This window comes from Tenrec ecaudatus, chromosome 8 (genome assembly GCF_050624435.1).
Source record: "Tenrec ecaudatus isolate mTenEca1 chromosome 8, mTenEca1.hap1, whole genome shotgun sequence".
Taxonomy (NCBI): Eukaryota; Metazoa; Chordata; class Mammalia; order Afrosoricida; family Tenrecidae; genus Tenrec; species Tenrec ecaudatus.
The window spans coordinates 12,255,466-12,267,685 of NC_134537.1; the positions used below are offsets into that span (position 1 = coordinate 12,255,466).

General features: G+C 44.0%; 1 protein-coding gene across 1 annotated transcript in view; it reads left to right on the top strand.

Moving 5' to 3' along the window:
• Positions 1 to 12,220, top strand: part of SCN10A (sodium voltage-gated channel alpha subunit 10) — a 125,375-nt gene that overhangs the window by 72,268 nt on the left and 40,887 nt on the right. The window contains exon 15 of the mRNA XM_075555861.1: positions 10,779 to 11,135. Coding sequence (XP_075411976.1) covers positions 10,779 to 11,135 — 357 coding nt within the window. The remainder of the gene's footprint in view (positions 1 to 10,778; positions 11,136 to 12,220) is intronic.

Genomic DNA, 12,220 nt, shown 5'->3' on the forward strand with positions numbered 1-12,220 from the left:
CAAGCACTTCTTTGCCATGTGAATTTTCCCTTATTGTTTGGTTTGAAATAGTTCTTAATTTCAACTTTGATCTATTCTTTGATTCAAAGGTTAATTAGAAAAGTTTCCTTAACTTGTAAACATATGTGGTATTTTTAGTGATCTCTATGCTATTGAGTTCTAGCTTAATTATGTTATAGTCAGAGCATATGCTGTCTGAGTTTAATGTTTTTAAATTTACTGATGATTTCTTTCTGGCTCAGTATATTTTGTTCCTTATGTACTTGAAAAGAATGTGTCTTCTGTGGCAGTAGGTGCAGAGATCTGCATATATTCGCTGGGAAGGGAACGCTTACTGAGTGGTAGATACATTTTATCTGTTTATATGATTCAGTGGCAACTGACTAGGTTTGGCTTAATCGAGAATTTCCAAGGAGTAGGTTATAAAAACATCTCCCACTATGATTCGGGTTTGGCCAGTTTCTCCTTGGGGGTCTGTCTTGAGGCTGTGTTAGCAAGTACGTACATGTTTAGAGCTGTTGTATCTTCCCAGAAAGGCGACACCTTAATCAGAAGGGCCCATCTTTATCTCTAGAAGTGCTTTGTCTTAAATCTTTTTTTGACTGATATTCATTAGGCTCCGTGGTTAAGTGCTCGAATGTTAACCAAGAGGTCAGTGGTTCAAGCCCACCAGCCACGCGTGAGTTAAAGATGTGGTAGTCGGCTCCTGAGAAGATTACAGTCTTAGAAACCCTGTGGGACAGTTACACTCTGTTCTCAAGATTACTACAGGCCAGAATAGACTCGACAGCAACTGGTTTAGGGTATTTAGTTAGTTAGTTTGTTTGCTTTGCTTTCTTTTGGTTTAGAATTTGTCTGGCATCGTTTTCTATCTGTTTGCTTACAGCCTTCGTGTGTCCTTCGATTTTATCTGTGTCTATTAAATAGTATACGTTTAGATTTTTATCTTCTTCTTCGGTTTCGATGAGCCAATCTTTGTCTTTGTATCATAGCGTTTTTGTTCATATATCATTGATATTGACCTTTGAATGTATTGGAATTTTTAATATCGGTCCATTTTTGCAGGTGACTATCATAGTTGGGGAGTTCGTTTAGGCAAGGTTGGGGTTTGGGCATATTTGGGGAAGAAGACCTGTCTCTTCATTTGCTGTTTGGTTGGTTGGTTGGTTTTATTCTCTCTCTTTTCTTCATTTTTCTCTCTTGACTTATTTTGGATTTTTAATTTCTCCTCTTTTCATCCCCTTTCCTCCCTCCCACTCCCTGACTACTGGATTCAGAATTAAGTACTTTTCTGTTCTTTGAGTAGCTTGCCTTAGAAATTACAGCATGTGTCACTAACGTACTCAAAATTAAAAGTTAGGTAAACCCTTTTGATTCAGTTAACTTCTCCCAAGTGACTTTTGTGTTAGGTGCATTCATTTTATCTTGTTAAAAAGAAGACTTCACAGATTCATCTCGGGTAAATGATATTTTCTGCTGTACAAAATAACTACAAAGACCTAGTAGCTGAACCCAATACCAGTTCATTCTCATGTCACATCATAGTCCTGCAGAATGCCCTGCACCTCCAGACAGGACTCCCCCAAGAAGGCGTGCTTTGGGCGCATTGGGAAGCAGTCTACCCAGCCTTCAAGCCTGTGTGCTGCTTTGGGAAAGGTGAGAGGGCAAGCCTCGCTTTACGTTTGAAACTGTGGTTGTCTTTCTCAGTCAGGGCTCTTGGCTTCGTTTGCAATGGAATTCCTGGATCCATTTTGTTCTTCTCCCTCCACTCCCCTTCTCTGCCTTTTTTAATGGTCTGCTGGTTCCTTCATGTGTGATGGCCAACATAGCAATAAAAACCCAATGGATCACCACAGATTTAGCCGAGTAGAGTGATAGAGGAGGAACTCTGTTGCTGTAGTGGTTACCCATTGGGCTGCAGCCCGCAAGGTCAGCAGTTCTCCCTCCGGAGAAAGAAGGGACTTGCCACTCCCATAAACAGCGACAGTCTCTGAAACTTTGAAAGAGGCAGTTCTACCCTGCCCTATAGGGTCACTAGGAGTTGGCATCGACTCGATGGCAGTGAGTTTGGTTCTGGCCTGGGTGCTAGAAGATGAAGCCCCTAGGTTGGGGACATTAAGGTGCACAACAGCCATGAAGAGGCCATAGGAAGCATCTGTTGTGCACATGTCTCCGTGAGTTGGAACCAATTCAGTGGCAAATAAAAACAACAACACACCATAGAATCTTTGCTCAGAGTTGCCTCGTTTCAGTTAGAAACTTATCTGGGTCTTCAACCCATAAAGGCTTCATCTTAACTGCTCTTTGAGATCGAGAAGGATGTGTTTTTCCTACCATCAAGTTTTTAAACTTGGGGGTTCTGTTTCCTTTCATTTCTTCTTATAAACCAGTCTAATGTTTCCTGAGTTCATCTCTTTCCTATAGTGACTTGCCAAACAGAACCAATGACAACAGACACATATAGAATGCTATGTTTCACAAAATCTTGCCCCAGAGCTGCTGCCTCTTGAGGCTCATTGTGTACCACAGAATCCTCACAGGCAATACCTGGCCACTGCATGACACAGATCAGCACCTTCCATGCCTTCTATATCAGCTACCTTGCTGTCCATCATGATCAATAAGCCAGTACCAACTCCTACATTACTCAAGTAGCATTAGTGTGATAACCCGTACATCTAAGGCTTGATGCAGGAGAAGGTTCTTTCTCACAGCACATCCAATGCCAGTTAAGGACCTCTTTCTGAGAGGGTCTCTTCCATGTAATGACTCTGTGATTCAAGATCATTCCACCTTGTGATGCCACCACCACTTCATCGAGCAGTCTGGATCATAGCCATGGAAAGAGTGGGGAAGTTGAGCAGATTTGATGTCTGTGCCTGCTCATCATGTACATTAGTGCTGCTTCCATTCCTTCTGCCAGAAACCATTCATCTGATCCCAACATATATTCCAGTGAAGAGAGGGGTTGGGGGGCATTCATTTTCTGTGTGTCTGAGAAGAGGAAAGAGCAGTACAAAGTTGTTATTGACCTGTGAGCCCATTGTTGCAGCTACTGGTCAATCCATCTCATCAAGGGTCTTCCTCTTTTTTCATTGACCCTCTACTTTAACAAACATCATTATGTCCTTCTCCAGAGACGGGGGCTTCCTGATAACGTGCCCGAAGTATGTGAGAGACCATTCTCACTTCAAAGGAACATTCTGACTTGTACTTCTCCCAAAAGAGATTTGTTTGTTCTTCTGACAGTCCATGGATGGTGCGTTCAATATTCTTCCCCCAAACCATAATTCAGATACATCAACTCTTCTGCAGCCTTTTTAATTCAATCTCAAAATTTCACTTGCCCAGGAAGAGATTGAGAATACCATGGCTTGGATCAGGCACACTCTAGTCCTCAAAGTAACATCCTTGCTCTTCAACACGTTGAAGAGATCTTAAGTAGCAGATTTGCCCAATGCAATATGTCATTTAAATTCTTCACTGTTGTGTCCCTGAGCAAAGAGCTCTGGAGTCCTAGTGGTTATATGGTGAGCTGCTAACCTCAAGGCCAGCAGTTCGAAACCACCAGCAGCTCTGCTAGAAAAAGTAGAGGTTTTCTACTTCGGTAAAGAGTTATTGTCACAGAAACTCACAGAGGCAACTCTACTCTGTCCTATAAGGTAACGATACGTCGCAATCAACTCAATAGCGATGAGTTTTTGGCTGCTTCCATGAGCAATGATTATAGATCCACACAAAATGAAATCTTTGACAGCATCAATCTTTTCTGTGTTGAGCATGCTGTTGCTTATTTTCCCGTCATGAGGATGTTTTTATTTTTCCGTCATGAGGATGTTTGTTTTCGTTACGTTGAGTTGTCATCGACACTGAAGGCTGTATTCTTTGATCCTCATTGGCAAGTGCTTCGAATTCTCCGCACTTTCAGTAAACAAGGTGGTGTCATAGGCATCCTGCTCTTGATGACTCCCACATAGTATTTTTAATTTTAAGGATTAAGCTTTCCTTTCCAGAAATTTCAGTTTGTTACTTTCCAAAGATTTGGGGTTGTTATTTAAAGTTTTAAAAAAAATATTCTTAAAGTTATGTAAGTTGTTTGGGGATTGTTGTTGTTTTTCAAATATTTACCTAATTATAATGGTTGTCTGTGGCTAAACATTTTTTTATCCGAAGCGTTTGCATGTCTGATTGCACGTCTCTGCTTTCCCTCTGGCTCTCACTCGTGGTGCCTTCTTTCGGTGGGCTGTTACTGCAGTTCTGAGACTCTGGATGAAGGCGATTCCTCTTCCAGGGAACATTTGCTTCCGCTCTACGCCGCCCCTCAAGCTGCTACCAGCCCAAGGTTGTTCTGAATGGAATTCTCAGGTTGAACTCTGTAGGTAGTGTAAACACCAGCCACTCTGCAATTGCAAATCCTTTGTGTCAAAATTTCCCCCCTCCACTTGGTACCTTTCACCAGACAGTCCTGGTTTATTTCCAGTTTGCTCTTGCATGGAAAGGGTAGCACTTTAGAATCCAGCCACCAAAAAGGGAGAGCTCTCCTTGGGCTCTCTACTTTAAGCAAGCCCTGGGTAGCGTTCCTGCTCCCCATGCCTCAGGAGACCTCTCAAACCTAAGCTCGGGGCCACTCAGGGAAACAGCTAGCTTCAGCATTAGGTTTATTTCTCTGATTTCCCAGCGTCATTTCATTTTAGTCTGAAGAACGGTTCCCTTGGTTGGCATCCTCAATGCATTTAAGATTTTATTATATAAACTTTTAGTGTGCTTTCCAGGGAAAGGAGATCTAAGTTCCGAGTTCAACATAATACCCTGCCTTCTGATGGTTCTCACCAATATGAGACCCATTTCCTCACCCAGGGGCGACCCTGCAAGAACAGAGGAGAGATAGTAGGCTTATTTTCCATTCCATTGTGGAGATAAGTCATCTTCCTTAGAGTAAATTAGAAAATCTGGGAAAGTTTAAATCTAAGACTAGAAACTGATTTCAAGCCCTACTGAACAAATAGATTCAATGTTACAAACTTGTTTACAGCCTCTCTTTCTAAATAGAGGGTTGGTTTTTATTTATTTTTTCTATGCTCAACATTCTAATATTTATTTTTAATAATTAAATAATTTTATTGGGCTTGTACAACTCTTATCACAATCCACACATACATTCACTGTGTCAAGCACTTTTGTACATTTGTTTCCCTCATCATTCTCAAAACATTTCTTTCTGCTTGAGCCCTTGGTATCAGCTCCTCATTTTTCCCCTCCCTCCCCCTCCCACTCTCCCATAAACCCTCAATAATTTATAAATTATTATTATTATGTCATATATTACACCATCCAATGTCTCCTTTCACCCACTTCTCCATTGTCCATCCCCCAGGGAGGAGGTTATATGTTGATCCTTATAATCTGTTCCCCCTTTCTCCCTCACCTTCCCTCCACCATCCCAGTATCACCACTCTTACCCATGGTCCTGAGGGGTTCATCTGTCCTGGATTCCCTGTGTTTCCAGTTCCCACCTGTACCAGTGTACATCCTCCAGTCCAGCTGGATTTGTAAGGTAAAAAGACAAAGTGGGAGCATAAGAAAATGTGGTGAAGAAAGCTGATGGCTCCCAGCTATCAAAAATATCTATAGTCTGGGGTCCTATAGGCTTGACAATAAACAAGCAGCCATCTAACAGAAACAACAAAGCACACATGGAAGAAGCATACCAGCCTGTGAGATCACGAGGTGTCAAAGGGATCAGGTATCATGCATCAAAGACCAAAAAAATCAGCATTGTGAATGAGGGGGAGTGCGGAGTGGAGACCCAGGGCCCATCTATGGGCAATTAGACATCCCCTTGCAGAAGGACCGCAGGGAGGAAACGAGCCAGTCAGCTTGCAGTGTAGCAATGATGAAACATACAATTATCCTCTAGTACTTGAATGCCCCCCCACTATCATGATCCCAATTCTAAATAGAGGCTTTTTAATATAAATTCTTAGTTTAATTAGAGAAATGATTCATTAAATGAGAAGAAACCTTAGGGGAGATGTTTAACAATACTTATATAGATTGTATATAAGTGCAATACGCCAAAGGGAGAATGCACTTGGTGCTCTGTTCCTAACTGGACACTTTTGATCCAGTCTTTATCCAGCCCTTGGTGACTTGGGCCACATGCTAGTCAGCTGGAATGTTAGACTCTCCCATTTCTGGCAAACAGTATCATTCATAGGTCACATCAGAAAGATCCAAGTGGAAAACCCCATTGAGCAAACCAGGTTTACCTTAAGCTCCCTTGTAGCAGATTTAAGGAACTGACGTACTCCCTTGTACTGAGAGCTGGAGTGTCCTAGTGTAAGAGGAAGCAGATGACAGCTCTCCCAAGGTTATGTAGAACTGGGGTCATTCGATTTTGCTTTGGATCGCTTGCTTGGAGGGTATCCAATGAATGGTGGCCTGAGACTAACCTATATTTACCATTTTCATGCTCTCTTTGCTTTTTCTTTGAGATGTTAGTCTGGCAGGCATGCTTCTGCCTATGTGAATGAATGTTATTGAATGTTTTTCCCTATCCCCAGCCCTCATTGTTCAGGTAAATAATATCCAGTCAGTGAAGTTTTTCATCTCTACAGCACAGCAATTCCCGTATTGTGGTCTGAAAAGCCAGTTTATTCATGTATAATTTCCTTTTCTTAGCAGTGTTTTAAACTTTATACCCTTGGCTAAATTGATGATACTATCAACAAAATTACCTTAGGCCCCTTCTGTGATGCTCGCCTTCCTGACATGATTGTTGAAGACGAAATGGGTGCATAAGTAAAGGTGGTGAAGAAAGCTGATGGTGCCTGACTATCAAAAGAGACAGTGTCTGTGGTCTTAAAGGCTTGAAGATAAACAAGCGGCCATCTAGCAGTGTGTTAGTCTGGGTTGACAAGAGAAACAAATTCATAAAACACTCGTATGTGTATAAGAAAGAGCTTTGTGTCAAAGAGCAATTGAATATTGAGAAAACATCTCAGCCCAGTACAGATCAAGTCCATAAGTCTTCTATTAGCTCAATCTAAAAATTCCTCTTCAGACTCACCCAACACATGCAATGATGCTGAATGCAAAAAGATCAAAGGTCAGTGGGTGGAAAGTCTTGTGGATCCAGTGGTAGTGGAAGCACATCAGAACTGGCGTGGGTTTCCACACGGCTCCTCCAGCTTCAGGTCTCTAGCATACCTCCATGTGTCTTGTTATCAGAAATACAAAGCAGAGAGTGTGGCTTCCAGTGACTTATTATCTCCGTGGCACCTTCAAATGAGGTCATCAAGCTGCAGCCTGATTGACAGGCTAGACTCCACCCCTTCACAAGTTGACAGGAGATTATGTAACTACCACAAGCAAGGAAGCAACAATGCCCACATGGAAGAAGCACACCAGCCTATGTGATCATGAGGTGTTGACAGGATCAGGTATCAGAAGACCCAAAACAATCATATTGATGCAATCGAGGATTGCAATCAGTATGGATTACCACTCAGTGTAAACAAGGCCAAAATCCCCACAACTGGACCAAGAGGCAAGATCATGATGAATAGAGAGAAGGGTGAGACTGTCAGGGAGTTTGTCTTGCTTGGATCCACAATCAGTGCTCATGGATGCAGCTGCCAAGAGATCAAATGACAAGACACATTACATTAGATAAATCTGCTGCAAGACCTCTTTGGGATATTGAAACGCAGGGCTGTTACTTTGAGGACGAAAGTGAGCTTGACCCCAGCCATGGTATTTTCATTTGCCTGGTCTGCGTGTGAAAATCGGGCACCGAAGAAGGAGGATTGAAGACGAATCCATGCATTTGACTGGTGGTGCTGGGGAGGAATACGGAGAGCACCTTGGAGCGCCCAAAGGACAAACCGATCTGTCTTGGAAGAAGTATGGCCAGAGTGCTCCTTAGAAGCAAGGATGGTGAGACTCTGGCTAACGTATTTTGAACATGTGGTCAGGAGAGACTAGTCCCTGGAGAAGGAGGCCATGTTTGGTAAAGCGGAGGCGCATGGCAGGGCGATTGGGAGGAAATGGGGAACTAACTAACTGAGCAAGAAGAAAGTGTTCTGAAAGGGATTGTGGTGATGATTGGACAACTCTTCATAATGTAATCGAACTATTGAACTATTAAATTGTATTTTGTGTGAATTATATGTCAATAAAAGTATTTAAAAAGAAAGAAAGTCCCCAGTAGCTAAAAGTAATTATCGGTAAGCATTATGCACCAATATAAAGAAATGCGTTTGATATAATGCTAACCTGGGCAAAGATTACAGGGAGCAGTTGGGTAGGGAACAGTAAGAAACGGGGACCCAGGTGGGGCTGGCATCTGCTTGCTTCATACAAGGCCTCAGTCGGTGCCAGGCAGGCTGTTGGGCATTATACCTCCAGCAGCAGGCACTCTATAAATGTCTGCTGACTGACTAGCCAGTGACAGGAGCCTCAAGCCCAGATATTTCTCTGTAATAAATAGAGGGACCCTGGTTTCTTCCTCTTGGTAAAGACAACAAAAGAATTAAGAGAGAATAACTGGATTCATGTCTCATCATGAGAAAATTATATTTAAATTGCTTATCTTTTAGCATGAGCTTAATTGTGAGCAGTAAGCAATAACGTATCTAACAGGATTCTGATGCCATTTCCACCTCCTCCTCCATCGATGAAGAACCAGTGGGAACCTGGTTTTTTAGCTCCACTGCCAGTGAGTGTCCCCCTATGCCCCTCTCCAGTGTCAGGTGGCTCTGTGGTGTGATGGGTGGCTGTTGTCACCTGTCAAAGCCTATCTCATGGCCCTGTCTTGGCATGGTCTTGAGTTTCCTGAGAGAATGGAGATTTTTCTCAATTGTGATGCGAAGGAAACCTTTCATTTTCCCAATACTTTTTACAAAGGGACTCAGACTCATTGGTAAAACTCATCTTTTATTTGTGTTTCTCAGCTACTTCTGTGTCCACCGAGTTGGTGTTTTCAGCTCTGTTCACTATACGAGGAGAGTAACTTCAGAGGGAGTTTAAGGAGAACATGGATTCCCTGTCACATAGAGAAAGGCATATGTCACCTCCTGTCTAAGAGGATTAAGCCTCCTCCCTTGGGATTCACATGTGGAACCATGTGGGTGAGAAGACTGTTGGTGTGCTAGATGGGTTGACTAGAGTAACAAATCCAGAGACACTCATAGATGTGTAGGAAAGAACTTTCTATCAAAGAGTAATTGCCTATTAAGAAATCATCCCAGCCCAGTCCAGCTCAAGTCTGTAAGTCCCATATTAGCTTGTAAGCTCGATCCCAGTCCATGAATCCCTCTTCGGACTCATGTAACACATGCAATGATGCAAAGATGAAGACCACAGGGCAGTGAGTACAGTGCTGTGGATCCAGTGGTGATGGAAGCATCTCCAGACCTCTCACAGGTCTCAGCATGGCTCCATGTGGCTTGTCCACAAGAAGGAGAGGGGTGGGGTGGCATCCACTGAGCCATTTATCTCGGTTGCCTTCCAATCCAGCTGCGGCCTGATTGACAGGTTAAACTCCACCCACATGTTCCTACAGGAGCCATGTTGGCACACAACAAGAACAAAAACCTATCACAGTTGGTTTGTCCAACATGCAACCTAGCATCCAGGATCAAAGGTGGACACTGAGGAGGTTCTTTATAAAGATAAGTTAACTAATTTTTTATGGTCAGATATTTCTTTCTCATTCTTTAGAGAACCACTGAGACGTCTTTTTTTTTTTTTTACGTGTTTCTACATTTTAACACACCATAGCAGGGGCGGTGGTGGTTGAGCATCAAAAACTGCCAGTTCCATGTAGGAGAACTAAGTTTGATGCCTGGCTAGTGCCCACTCAGTGCCTCCACCACCTACCTGTCAGTGGAGGCTTTCACGCCACTATGCAGCTGAACAGGTTTTAGCCCAGCTGCCAGACAAAGACAAATAGGAGGACGGCCTGGAGATCTTCCAAAATCAACCCCTGAAAAGCCTATCGCTCCCAGTGGTGCCATCCCATTGTGTGTTGTTTGCCATGAGACAACTTGACAGCAGCTAGCAACAATTAACAACCTACGCCACAGCACAGTCTGGTTTTTCTTTTCTCTCTGTCTCTTCTTCTTTCTTTCTTGTAGGATGTAACACTTTGGGGTTCACAATAAAGACGTGGTGGGGTTTTGTCTTGTCTCTTTAACAAAACCACTCGATCCACAAGGACAGAAGCCCACTCTCCATATTCGTCAGAGGCTGGTACAAGCACATGTATGATCGGTATGCAGTAAGAGAAAGAGATTGGTTGACTGATGAAAGGAACATATGCAGGGGGTCCACAGAATCACAGACACGTGAAATTTCAGAGTTGGTAGGTGCAACAGAGGTTGCCCGCTCACCCAAGATGAGAAATGCCCTAATAGACACTTAGTCAATACCCGCCAAATGTAGCCCGTCATGCCGTATGGGTCAAAAATGGACGTGTTTCCCCTTCTTTGTGAATGCCAACACATTGCACCCCAACTCCATAGGAGTGTGGTTGTTTTCCCCTCTGACCTTCAGAGGAGGTCAGAACTGTGGTTGTAGAATAGAGTAACCCCACTATCCAACTTTGCCACAGTTAGGGGAAGACGTGTATACTCAGGGATCACAGAACTCGAAGGATATTTTCTGGTCTCAGAATGCAGCTTCTTTGCTCAAACTCTTGGTTTCTGGCCAAGACTTCAGATAAAAAGTAATGAGAACAGTTACCAGGATCTAACACAGTTTCTGTCTCTCTGCAGCTGCGGGTCTTCAAGCTGGCCAAGTCCTGGCCAACCTTAAACACGCTCATTAAGATCATCGGAAACTCGGTGGGGGCGCTGTGGAACCTCACCATGATCCTGGCCATCATTGTCTTTGTCTTCGCTCTGGTTGGCAAGCAGCTCCTCGGAGATGACTACGAAAAACGGTACAACATCTCTCTTGCCCCTCAGGACGGGCCCCGCTGGCACATGTACGACTTCTTCCACTCTTTCCTCATCGTCTTCCGGATCCTCTGCGGGGAGTGGATCGAGAACATGTGGGTCTGCATGGAAGTCAGCCAGAAGTCCATATGCCTCATCCTCTTCTTGATGGTGATGGTGCTGGGGAACCTGGTGGTGAGTGGTGAGCCCCCTGGGGAGACTCTGTCTTGTAGGCAAGGAGGGGCTCCTGGGGTGTCCTGAAAAGCTTGCACATGTTTCTGCCAGACTGTTCCTCCCTCATCTTCTGTCTTCAAATGTTCCAAAGGGACATAGGACACCTTCTAAGGAGTGTCCCTTCTAAGAGAGGCGGGGGAAGCTAGACTTGTGGGGATAGGTCTGTCTGAGGGACAAGGAAGGACCCACAGAATCCCGATAGTACCATTTACTGGGTGGCCCTAGGCAAGAGCCTTCATCCCCCTGGGCTCTGCTTTCCTTAGAAACAAGAGGGAGGTGGGTGGAGAAAAAAAACAGTGCTTGCTCAGGGCCTTACTGGAAGAATTAAATTACAGGAGATGACATAGGTCAATTGTCCACTGCAGTGTGCAGTGTCTGAACCATAAAGACACTGGCTCAATGGTAAGCCATTCGTTATTGAAGAAAAATATTTTTTTTTCCTTCTGGAGTGGTTCACCAAAGATATTTCTCCTCAAAAGAAAATGAGCTGACTGACTTCCCCAAGCATGGAGCACAGACAGGCATAGTTGGACAAGATCACAAAAAGCAGCTAAGTCATGAACAACATCAAAAGACACAATAGTAGTATTAAACGCCCCCCCCCACACACACACACATATACCTCCCAGTTTAGGGAATCCCTCTGAGGGACTTCCTGGCAATCTTCCACTGCCCCCTTCTCTGACCCACAGCTCATCTCTAGCCCACGCTCCTCCTGTCTATCCATGCCATCCCTGCAGTAACTGGCTGGGTTGAGGAATGTGTTCTTACAGGATCGCCTTGCTTCTTGCCCTGGAAGTCAACCAACTTCAAACTATGTGAACCCTGGGCGAGGCTAGCTCCCCGAGGTCCCATAGATCCCAGCTTCTCCGCCAACCCTAACATATGGGTCTCTGTGCCCACTGGCAGAGATGACTCTGACCAGGGGGACTTGAAAGATGATGGGGGAAAGGATGCCCACAGCTTCCAACAGGAAGTAAACTCTCAGGGCCAGTTCTTGTCCCTGGAAGCGTTTCATAGACGAAAGAAAGCTAAACCGAGAAAGA